The sequence below is a fragment of the Linepithema humile genome, chromosome 5 (genome assembly GCF_040581485.1).
Source record: "Linepithema humile isolate Giens D197 chromosome 5, Lhum_UNIL_v1.0, whole genome shotgun sequence".
In the NCBI taxonomy this organism is placed as follows: domain Eukaryota; kingdom Metazoa; phylum Arthropoda; class Insecta; order Hymenoptera; family Formicidae; genus Linepithema; species Linepithema humile.
The window spans coordinates 30734886-30747712 of NC_090132.1; the positions used below are offsets into that span (position 1 = coordinate 30734886).

General features: G+C 38.9%; 1 protein-coding gene across 15 annotated transcripts in view; it reads right to left on the reverse strand.

The window, feature by feature from the left end:
* mbl (muscleblind) overlaps positions 1 to 12827 on the reverse strand; it is a 363403-nt gene that overhangs the window by 34426 nt on the left and 316150 nt on the right. For 4 of the 15 annotated variants that reach the window (XR_010890288.1, XM_067355288.1, XM_067355287.1 and 1 more), the window contains 2 exons: positions 11731 to 11949; positions 3938 to 4099 (listed from right to left, as the gene is read on the reverse strand). The exons of 7 other annotated variants lie outside the window; for them this stretch is intronic. Coding sequence is in view for 7 of the 8 variants with exons in the window: in XM_067355288.1 (XP_067211389.1) it covers positions 3938 to 4099; positions 11731 to 11949 (381 nt within the window). In the remaining variant the exon portion in view is untranslated. Of the gene's footprint in view, positions 1 to 3937; positions 9653 to 11730; positions 11950 to 12827 lie in introns of those variants that run through there. 4 more of the 15 variants (XM_067355295.1, XM_067355291.1, XM_067355298.1 and 1 more) reach the window with 3 other exon arrangements.

A 12827-nucleotide genomic window follows, 5' to 3' on the forward strand; every position in this document is an offset into this window, starting at 1 on the left:
ACTTGCAACAACACGAATTCACGAAAGCTGGTAGGCTTGCGGTGATACGTGGTGAGCGGACACTTTGGTAAGTCGCCTGCGACAGACGTGTGCGCAACAAAGAGGGGAAAGCCAAATCAAAGTCTCTATCGAGGTGTAACACGTTTGAGTTAGAAGCTGCGTAGACGAGATGCAGAAGCTCAGAAGCTGATAGTGAAGTAGCCGGGGTAAAACATACTGTCGCAGTGGCACAGATACATACATATATGTATATGCGTGTTAACACGTGTTCGCGGTTGCTCACCGATTAAGGATTCGGAGTCGCAACGACGCATGGATACGATCCTCGTGCCGCGAGATTGCGTGCAAGCTTCCCAATTTGCGCCGCGAACGACTCCGCTTGCTTTTCATCGTATGCGCTTCGCGAATAACGGAGAAAATAAACGTAATTGTGAACGTTGCCAGTAAGCGCGTGTGCGCGAAAGCGTACAAGCGTCTCATTGCGTTTTGGTTTAGTTGGAAATGTGCAACCGCAATCTATCACGCAAAAGGCAATGTATTTTTTTCAATTTCTAAAGTTTACATTGAGCGACATTATCTATTAAGATTTTCGAAAATATATTTATACATCATTGTAACAAAGGTTTGTCCAATTTTTACAAAACACTGTGAAACAAAAATTAATGCGCTTTAGAAAAAGAACTATGCAACGTGTATTATGAAATCTGTGAAATAATGGTAACGTTATTTTCCTTAACAAATTTGGAGTCGATTGTTTCTTCATTCCAATTGTTATATATTACAAGATTTGCAAATTGAAAATTTTTGGCAAAAATCTTTTGAAAGTTAACTTTTATTGCAATAAAATTTATTTAAAGTTCACTAGAAAAAGATTTCTTCGCCCATTTGCTCTGCGTTCGAAGAAAATAGTGCAACTTCAAATTCACCAAAGAAAACATCCCGTAATTCTCATATCTTACGATACATTCTGTACGATGAAAATCCATTTTCGTTTTCGCTGTTCCGATATTATCACGCTTTAGAATTCTTGTTCTGGAATATTGATACATTTCTGCAGCAAGAGTCTGCCTTCTTATGAATTTATATGAATTTTCTGCAGGCACTTTTTCTTTCTCTTCGCGCGCGGGGCGTATACGCATTGAAAACTCCATACCGAAAATATACCGAGAAGTTATGCGCGCTTTCCGTAGGAAACCCCTATTTGTACAGCGAAAATCCATTCTCATCCTGACGCTCGAAGTTAGAAAGTTGCACATGGATAAAATCACGTCGCAAGCCCGAACGAATCTGTCGATCGCGGTTCAAATCCTGATTGACAGTATGAGCGACAGAGAGACAGAGAAAAAGAGCGATATATATATATATATATATATGTAATATTTATATGTAAAGACTGAGATAAAAGAAAAGGTAGTATCAAAAAATAAGTAGCGAGTGTATATAAGCGATCTACAGTGCTCTTTAGCAGACTCGACATAACTCTAACGAAGACAGGCCGTCTCGCGGACAGCGAATCTCTCAATGTCTCGAAACGCGTCGCGATGAGGGTCCGCTCGACAATCCTCCGCGTTAAAAAAACTGTTAAAACTTCAGTCATCGTCCAGAGCGTCGAGGGGATGACGTTACGTCCACCATCACCTCGGTAGTCGCTTAAGCACAACATGCATCATCGGCGCAAGCTCAGAATTTATATAGATCTAACGCTCCGTAGACGCAGCACTCCACAGTACGCGGAATTTGTAGCATACCGCAATAGTGCGAGCCTTCAGGGCCTCATGACTCGCCCTTTTTCCTCTCTTTTCCGTTTCGTTTCGTGAGGGGGTCCTGACGTACGGAGATTAGAGTCTCGATAGTTTTCTCACCGAGCTCGCATCGAAGCACGCGCGCACTTTTGCGTCAACTTTTGCGCCCTTTGCATTCACAATAATTCATTAAGTTTTCAACATTAAGGAATCTTCGGTTTTTCAATCCACACTTTTTCAAATACATATATCTCGAAAAATTTAACAAGGCACCGTTGTTGTTGCATTTCTTCAATTCTTTATATAAATAGAGAAATAAAATTTGTCGAAACAAATAATCTATTACAAATGCAAAAGATTTGACAGGAAAGCAAAAAAAATATTGCATGTCGTGATCACGTAATTTCGCCAAACATTAAAGAGACTTATTTTTCAACGCATATCATCCGCACTTGAATTTTTTTCAAGTGTTTCAATAGTGCGTGCGTGTTTCGAAATGTAAGCGCGATCAACGAGCGGATGACGATCGTGATGAAGATGAGCTTTTTTCATCCGATCGTGGATCCACTGATGTCATTGATCGAGAAATCGCCAAAAGGTGAGTGTACGTTAAATCATATATGATATTCACCAGCCACGCTTAACGTGTCTCCACATTTGACACAACTTCAAAATACGCGTTATTTACATATTGCTTCACAGAGAAATGTTTTCTGCGAATGGTATTAAAAACACGTGGCTGACGATCGAAAAAAAGTAGTAAGCGATCTATAAATACATTACGAGGCGTAAGCTCTGGTACGAACAACATTGCAACGAACGACAGTGGGAAGCGAAATCAAGAGAAAAAAAAGATAGAGTCTCTAGAATTTCTTACACGGTTGTTTTTGGATAAAAGCCGATACGTATCGTGTACAACTCGATACGAGAATAAATGTTGCGCGTTAAGATAAATGGACCGAATATAATGTAACTCAAAAAATACAATCCCTTCAGCAATAAATAATTTTTTTGGAAAATGACTTTAAGTATAAAACAGAATTTTTTTACTCATGTACATGAATTCATATATGTTATTAATATTAATAAAATTGTTTACAGATTATGCCATTACAGATAATGCCATTACGTTGGTATGAAAAAGATTTCAATCATGATATCGTATGATATCGTATCGTATACTATATGCCATCGGTATCGTAAAGGTTTCCACGGTGATGTTCTACACGGTGATATTACAGAGGTTTCAATAATGACGCCATATGTGGCGTCACCGTGCTCATAGAGGTTTCAGTTATGACGCCGTGTGTGATGTTACCGGTATTCCAATAAACTTCAATTGTATGGCGTACACATAGCGTCGCTAGTGCTGAAGGGATTAAACAAACGCGATGTCTCGTATCGTTAGAGTTACACGTCGGCTGGAACACGTTCTCTCTCGGAACGCCCGTCTTTTCTGGCTGATAGAGAAACAGCGGGACTCTTGTTAGAAATAAAAATGAAAGACAGGAGCTAGAGCTCTAAGCGCGCTCGGCAGTGTATTCACAATCGCAATAACTATACTCGTAACTTAAAGATACGACTACCTGGAATCTCCAGAAAATGGCCTGAATCGTTTCGTCGCGATCGTCCGAACTTTACTGCACCGCAAAATCGCGGTGTCATTCATAATACGAGACTGGCAGAAGTCGATTACGTTTACGACGGCAGACATGAGCTTCAACCTTTCCATTTGGAAAGTTTCTCCGGATTCAACACCGAGCGAGTACGGGCAAACGTCAGTTTGGAAGTTTGTGAGATTAGCATGAGATTATATACTAATGGCTAATTTCTTACATCTTGCTTAACGACGTCGAAAATTTGCCGATACCGCAACCGTTAAATCGACTCAATTAATTTTATTAATTATAACTTTATCTAATATCCGATACCATGATATCTATAGCACGTTACGCGTATATATCCAAGATATATCGTCGCTATAATTCTTTTTTCTTTTGTATTGTACCTATCGATCAATTCTTTATTGAAATAATATTTCTGTTTTATATCAAAGTATGAAATATTTTTAAAAATAACACACGTATGTATCGGGGATTTTTGCAAAGAGAAATAAGTTTGATTAATGTCAAGGCCACTTTACCGGAGTCCATCTACGAAAAAGGAAAGTGTATTTCATGCATAAGCCGTGGTACCATTAGCAGATCATCATTGGAGTCGCGCATCCGCTTCTTGCCGAGCTCGAGACTCGCCATACCGGCGCTTTGAAGTCCTCCGGGCATCGCAGCTGCCGGCACTCCTGATACTCCGCCAGCCAACGCACTCATTCCCGTTACGTTCGTCGGCATCGTCGCCGTCTGCATTTTTCGTTATCGTTTCGCATATTTTTTTTTTTTTTTTTCATTTTCACACGTTTGTTTGATTTTTCCGATCCACGTTTTTTTTTCGTCATGTTTTATGCGTATATAAAGATTTTGTTTTGATAATTTTCCATGCGTCACCGTGCGTTGACCACATCCGTTTCCGCATTTTCGGCATTCCCGAGACATCCCCAGTCGAGACATTTTCGTTTTTCGTGTGTAGCATATTGATATATATGTATATTGCGTTGAATTGTTGCGAAATCGATGGCGATAATAGTGGCATATATATTTTGTTTCGTATTTTGGCATATGCGTGCGATGGCATCGGTCGACAGTACATATTATTTGCGTTGATTTTATTATTTATGTTGGCACGGTTTTTTCCGAGTTTCGGTTGGCAATGTTTCGCAGGCGTTAATTGGCAGGTAGCGAAGCGCACGAAGGTATTGTCAGCAAGCATGTAGAAGCATCGTCAGGCGGAAGAGGGCAAGATAAAAATCAAAAAAAGAAAAACAGACCAGTTGAGGCTAAGGCAAGAAACGACAGTCGCGATATTTTTTTTGTTTTATGTAAAAAAAAAAGAAAGAACATATATTATTATGAGTGTGCGTATGCGTGTAGATGTGTTTCGCAGAAAAGTACGCAGGTGTTCGCGAATTATCCGCGGCCCGCCGTATCACGCTGATCGGCACACACTCGTGTCTGTGTGCCGGCAAATGTGCACAACGTACGCGCATACGCGCACACGTATGTACATTTTAGAAAATTTACGGTTTACGATATTTTTATTACACGATCGCGCGTATAAGACGCGCACCAATACATATTACCCGATGGGTATAAATGCACCGCTCGAGTTACTCGCACGTGTATCCTGAGTGACATAATTGCTTCCATTTATCACGCCACTTGATCGTTTCCACCACAACTATATTTTTTACCGTTTTAATCTTTCACGCTTATTAACGCGAAGCACGAGCTACGAGGAAATTTCGAAAGTAGCTGAATATGAAAATAGATATAAACAAATATAATTTGTTATCGATATATCTTTGTAACACACAAAGATGTAAAAGCAAAGAACAGGAACTCGTGCGAGTAAAACGCAAACGGCTTTAGTCAGATGCGCAATCGCAATCGTCTGATAAACACGGCTAACAATAATGCGCCAATACAATTATTTATATTGGTTAACAAAATTTAGCAAGACACTTTCGTTATAATTTGTTGCGTAATATTTTTTGGTACTCAAAATTGGGTGTTTTATATCTTTCTCACTCCGCTTAAAACGCGATGGGCTTCAAATTTCTAACAAGTAAAGAACTCGTTGAAGATATATGTCGCGTATTGTAAGCAAATAACGCAATTTTATTATTATATTTTCCTCGTTTCTAACGCCGCGTTTATCGGTTAACTGCATTGCTCTCTTAAATTGCATACAGCAACGTGATGACTCGCAGAGCAGAAGTTTCTACGAGAAAGACACGAGTGTAAATATCACCGATTAATAGTAATGGCAATAATAATAAAGACAATGATGATAATAATGATAATAAAGATAATCAATAATAATAATAATAATAATTATAGTAGGTAAGTCGCTTTAGGTAAGACCAACGGACTGGCGTCAGCAATCTGCGAGCTAATAGGCACTAATTCGTTATTTGATCCACGTTAAGAAGAGAGAGAAATGACACATTTACGGCAGTATTACGGTGACTAAAAGAAAAGCGCAAATCTTAATAATATTGGAAAATCAGAATCAAACGTAGAGCGTGGGAAGGGGCACGTAGATAGGGAGACGCGTGGTACAAAAGAGAACCGGTCCCACTTCATCGTCCATCGACATCGGGCTTTCGGCTGGCGTTTCTGACTGCGGCAACACCTGCAATAATCGAGGCACTCTCTCCAAGTTCATTAGTTTTGCGTCTGCCTCTCCTAATCTATATTTGCGTATGGACACTCTCTTTCACGTACAAAATACATACAAATACATATGTAAAATAACTCTTTGGCTTCCCGCTCCACTTTTCTCTCTCGCTTTGCATCAGCATCCGGCTACAATTCGCTCTTCCCTTTCGGCGCCTTGCGAAACAGAGAGGGCAATCGAGAGAGAGAGAGAGAGAGAGAGAGAGAGAGAGAGAGAGAAAGAGAGAGAGAAATAGAAAATTATATATATAGTGAGGAGGTAGAAAGAATTACAGAGAAATATGTGCAAGAGATTATAAATGAAGCAAAAGAGGAGGAACGTCTCTATTAGTACCCACACTTCTCGTTTTTCTATCTTTACAATACCTGAAAAATTTGCGAAAAACACATTGATTTAGTTCGTAAATTCATTTACATCATTCTCTTGTGAGCATCAGAGTACATGTTCAAATCTCTCGAACTCGCTGTTGTCGTCGGCATCTTCTTTGAGGGGCAGGATAACGGTGTGTGTTTATGACATGTCTGTGGTGTATATATGTGTGTGTGTGTCGGTGTGTGCATAGCGCGTGTACATATTTACATGTGCGACGATGATTTTGTTCTGTACAGATCGAGAATGCGCGAGTCTTTATGACTCGTGCGTGTCGTATATATGCGATTTCAATGGTAGATACTGCACTTTTACGTGCTTGGGAACTCTTGACACTTGACAAACATTCATTATGGCATACCAATTCCGAAGAGTGCATTACGTCGCGATGTGATTCAGCATGGCCCTCATTGGCGTCGCCGATACGGACAATGCACATCGAGCTAACCGTAGACTTCATTATCAACTCGTTAAAACGCATTATTCGAATGGCTGTATTAAAAGAACTTGTGAAAGCCATACAAGTAATAATCGTGCCAGTCAAGACAAAAAAAAATGTTATCGTGCTCGATTGCTCATATATTTACGAGAGAAAATGCATGTCTATCGTGCAAATGCATTTGTTGCTAAAATGTAGCTTATTATTGAAATATTTGACGATTGTTATTAAACTCAATAAACATATACTAATACTACTGTCTTTAAATCTCAGACGAGTTAATTTTACATATTCTTAACGACCATGTACCTATATGAAGAATTTCCGTATAATTGAAAATTAAGGATAAACCTAATCTTTTTTTATTTTTCCGCGGCGTCGAACCATCGACGGGCCATCTGAAAAAGGGAATAAAGCGGAGAAAATTGGTAAAACAAGCATTTCCGTATTCTGTGGCCGTGTTTCGTTCTCTAAAAGATCCACGGCGATCCGTAACCCCTGAGGCAAATTCGGACGAAGGTGATTTCGTCGGTACGCGGTATGCACCCTTGGGAAATTGAAAACCACTTTTAGAGAATGAGACTTCCCTGCCAACAAGCTGGTCTGCCGCAATCATCCATGTGAGACTTTTCCTCCATTGTGTCCGGGTGTGGCTGCAGGTCTTCCGCGCGACGTCGCTGAAAGTCTTTCTCGCTCTTTCTCTCTCTTTTACTTTTGTTTTTTTTTTCTTTTTCTCTAGCCTTTACTTTTTATTGCTTTCCATTTCCCGGATAATGAACACGCTCGTATCTCGGAGACTAGCTCACGAATCGAAGCACGGTGATCGAGTCTACGGAAAACGAATACGTTGCGTCCATCCCGCACTATTTACGAATACGTAATGATTCTGAAAACCGGCCACCGTCCAGTCACATTTTGTACTAAACACGTTTGCAAAGATAATCCTGATCCGACCGATTATCCATTCGTCGACCGGAACGAACTCGTAAACCGAACCGTTGACCCCTGACCGACCGTGACAATTTTCACGACCGCGATTAATCACTCTCGGTTTAATTGAAATAATAACGAGGACAATAAATGACAGCAAAGGGGACGTTCGATCGAACCGTGCGCAGCTTTTTCCAGGAAGACGAACGGAATTAAGCGGCCAGGAGCGGTCGGAGGACAACGGTGTTGAAACGGCTCTTAATTTAAATCTTGCTTAATGAACGAATTACGAGCGAGCGAGTAGCTGCTAACGATTATCCTCGTGCTGTTCCGCGGCTGCGAATATTGCGCGATCTTCGTAATAGACGTTAACGTCACCGCGGACTATTGCACACTTGTTACGAGAGACAGATTTGACAACGGAAAGTGGACAACGACATTTCACCGCGTGGCCCACACACACCTCCCAACAAACCCGTCGTATCTGTTTGTTTCTTCTACTGTTTTATTCACTGTCTTCTATGTATATACGTATCTTTCGGGGATTCTTAGTGTAGCAGTTTTGTGTGGGGCAGCAAAACAGCAGCGGGGTTGATAGCCGGGTTTCGTGCAGCACAGCTTGTCAGCAGGGTGGTGTACGTGTCATTCGTAAGAGAGATATCTTTTCTCAACTACATCTTATTTACAAGGACGTGATCACGTTCTATTCCCATATTCACTTTACATCAATTTAATTCATCGAAAACTCTACCAATTGGCTAATTATTAATAAATCGTACGACTCAATATGATTCATGTATGAATATGTTTATAGTTAATAAATTTAATTAACATATTATATGGTGAGACTTTTAATAAATAAATTATATAATTAAATGATTATTGAATTAGAGCTAATTTCAAATACCGCTAACTCTGACATATATCAGAATTAAATTTCAAAATATGAATCAGTCTAATGCGAAAATGTATATAATGATGTAAATTTTGAAATTTGAAAGGGAATGGAGCGTGCACATGGCTGCGAAAATATTCATATTCATTATGACCTAGGTACCGAACAGGTGATTGGTGTATTGCAACTAGTTCTTTGCACCTGGGTAGCTGCGATAGGCTGCTAGAAAGAGAGAAATAGAACAGTGGTGTTTTTGTGATGTTAACAATTTTGCCTCGTGTACTACTCACTACACACTACAGAAACGGCTGAACATCATACAGGAGATGTAAAATATGGACGAACACAAAAGCGACAAACATGGGACGAGAACTGTACGATTGTTGGAAAAAAAAATAGTAATCGTAAATAGTAATTGCATTATAAGAAGATGAGGAGATAATCAGGAAAAGTCAGAGGAAAAAAGTAATAAAATAAATGTCTTTATGATAGTTACATGGGAGACGATGTCGCATTCTGCGTTTTCCATTTTTATAAAAATCGTTTTTATAAAAATTGTTAGAATGTAAATCGAAAGAATGCATGTGTGAAGAATGTATTACATTTATAATAGTTTCATCATTTTTAAATTAAAATTAGTTGATATGAATTATTTGAATCACTAAATATAGCGGTTCATCGTACTCCTAGCGTAACTATCACACAACTTGAGCACTGCGCAACAATTGGCCAATATTATTACTCTATCGTTAATCTTTTTTCACGCGCACAATGATCGACGTCGTGTGTACAAATATCTGACAATGAGTCAGAGATCGCGCATGGACATTATACTTTGAGAACTTGATATGTGTTCAACAGCGTGTAAAGCACGTAGAGGGGCTACTGCGATTAAGGGAGAAGCCCGACGACGTATACACTCGACGTAGATTGGCGAAAAGCAGCGCAGCAAGGAAAAGCTCCCTTCGACGCAAACCCAGGAAACTGAAAGAGAGGATGACAGTAAACGATAGTAAAAAAAAAAGAGAAAGAGACTGTGATAGAGAGACAGAGTGAAAGTAAAGGAAGTATGGATTTAGGGACGAATGAAATGAAGGGGAAAAAAGTGTGGTGCGGAAAAGGGGATAAAGGGAGGAAGAAGGAACAATGTGCGGTTGAACATGCGTGCACTTCGAGACTTTTGTTCTCCGCGAGTGACATCCTCGTCCCTTACAAAAGTCTTTTCGAGAGTATCTCGAGGAACGTATCAATATTTTCCTTCGTTCGATTTCGAAATTTTGAAATTTTTTGTCTTTTCAAGAACGTACTTTTCAATAGATTAAAAGTACAGTGGGACGGTGATCCAATCGTAATGATAATCAAGCAATGTACGGGAGATAAAAAAAGAGAAAGCGCAGATCAACGATCTGAGAGTATAGGTGGAGCCAAAAGCGATTGATTCTGAAAAATTATATTCGAATGAAAAAGAAAAAGAAAAATAGTAGAGCAATTTCTTTCCAAGCTTATTAGACGGTAATTAAGCGCAATATATTTGTAATCTTAGTCATAGACAAATTTTAATTTTAATTATTAATTTCTGATCTATAAATTTTAAACAGTAGAAAACCTTTGTCTTATATTATTTAGCGATATCTTTGTTTGAGAAACATAAAGCTGCATTTGACTGACCGTAAATGACAAACTAATAAAAAGTGTGTGTGAAACATGTAAATAATAATTATCTGTTTAAATTAATTCATCTCCAATTCAATCAATTTGAAATGCTACATTTATATGATGTTCAATATAACAACATTCAATTAGTATTTATTCCTTTCAATAAAATGATAGCACAATAATATTTCAGTGACAAAATATCCACACGTTACGATAAAGATTTGACAAATAATTCTTCTTAATGGTAGAGATGCATTGCAACAACAATGAAATTCGATATCGCGGTACACGTTTCCGTCATTTCCTCTTCACGACAAGCGACATCAACACCACTGTACTTTATTATCGCAGCCCAACAGTAAAAAGGACAGAGCACATCGGGCGCTACTTTACCCTTTCTGACACTGACCAATTTCCAGCGGAGAGATAATTAAAAAAAATTAAAAAAAAAGACGACATACTTGCATGAAGCACACGTCACATGGAACGATCTGCGAGGTCGAGGCTGGAAAGAGGCAGAGAGGCAGAAAAAGAAGAAAGTAGAAAGGAAAAGAGATTATTAGTATCGTTGTTTGACCCATTAATATCAAAAATTTTTATAGTGTTCAACGTTCTGTTAACCCAAATGTTATAAAAAAAATTTTCACATGTTACATTTTCGTAATACAAATTCTATCGCAAAAAAATAAAAAATGTAAACTTTATATTTATTAAACCATTTATATTTATTCAAGATTTTGTTTAATGGGACAATCACGTTGAGACAGAATGTGGTAAGAAGCGTCGGTGTTTTGACGACAGAAACCATGCAGAATCGCAAAGTATTTTTCTGAATTGTGCTAAATTAACATTTTGCTATAATTTTTTACAATTAATACTATATTATATTTCGTCAGTAAACTAGAATTCTGTCACAATTCACCGACAATCAGAATGGAGAAATAAAAACAGATCGGATATCTTCTATGTGTGATAAAAAAGAAACAAGAAGGAAATTCTCTGTGTCGTCTAAGGACCCAGAAAAGATTTGATAGGAGACAAGATAATGGACTTTGTTATTACGCAAAGATGGAAATACTGGTCGAGATACTCAAACCAGTCGTCAAATCAAATTAGAGAAAATATTTAGGAAAGGCAGAACAAAAACACAAACGAAAGATGGAAAGAATGAATCGGAGGCAACAAAAGAAAAATATAACCGTGACGAGAGTTAATGTTATAGAGAAGAGAAGGAAAATGTGAGAAATGGAAGTAAAGAAAGAAAAAGTAAGATAGAAAAGAAAGATAGAGATAAAGAGAGAGAAAGATAGATAGATAGAAAGAGTGAGAGAGAGAGAGAGAGAGAGAGAAAGAGAGAGAGAGAGAGAAAGAGAGAGAGAGAGAGAGAGAGAGAGAGAATGCATTACCGCAATGCTAGCCCGAGATTGTGCGGCCTTAATGTGGGCTTGAAGGTGCAGAGGGGGGTGGAAATAGCGGCAGGGGTCCCGATTGCATCGGCCCTTGACAGCGTCCATGCAGACCGTCACAGAGCCGTCCTCGTTCGCCTGCACCGTCTCGAGGGGGTGCGCAAACCGGCACTCCGTCTCGCCGCGTTTGCACGCCCCGCGTTGAAACTCGCGACATACCTACAGCAAGAGCGAACACGCATGGCATGGCACTCTATCTATGTGGGCAAAGGGGGTTGGGGGGCTAAAGGCTAGGGGTTGACTGGCTTGGCAGGGCCGGGGGCGCAAAAGTCAGAGGAAGGGTCAGTCGGTAAGAGGCAATACAGGATAATGGGTGAGGCGATTGTTCAAATGATCGCTGGCTCTCTTTCGGTTACGATCGCACATCACACTGCTCGATGGTTGCTTGGAGCTAAATAGTTAGACAGGTGAATATATACAAGGAAGAAAAGACAAAAAGAGTGAAACGAACGATTGTCTCTTAGTAATGAAAGATTGATAACATCACATTCGAATTTTCGGGACTTTCGTTGATTCGCGTTGAATGATCTCATGCTAGGCTAGATTCTTCCAATATTTAGAAGAGGATTAAATCTGATAAGATTTTGGATTAGCGCCTAAAGTAATAATGAGGTTTTAATTTTTGCTCTTTTTTCGTGCTACATGTTATACAGTAAATAAAAAAATTTTGTTTAGATAATTTCTTTACAATAAAAATAAATACGTACGAAAAGTATCGAATATCCGTGTTTTATATTTTATATTTTGTAAAAATTATAATCGTAAGCTAGTGCACTGTTGTTAAATTAGAATAATTCAAAAGTAATAAACATATAACAAAAAACGATGTAAATTCTCTTATTGATATGGCATACTATGCACTCGACAGAAAAACTTGACAAAGAGTCGAATGAAAGGAATTCTGGACTAACTTGAATATATTGTATATATAGGATAGTAGGTGGCCGATATTGAATAGGAAGTAGAGATTTATGTAAACAGCAGATGTACTGAGGAACACTGGCGCGTTACAGAATAGGATTTTTCTACTTTGGCGA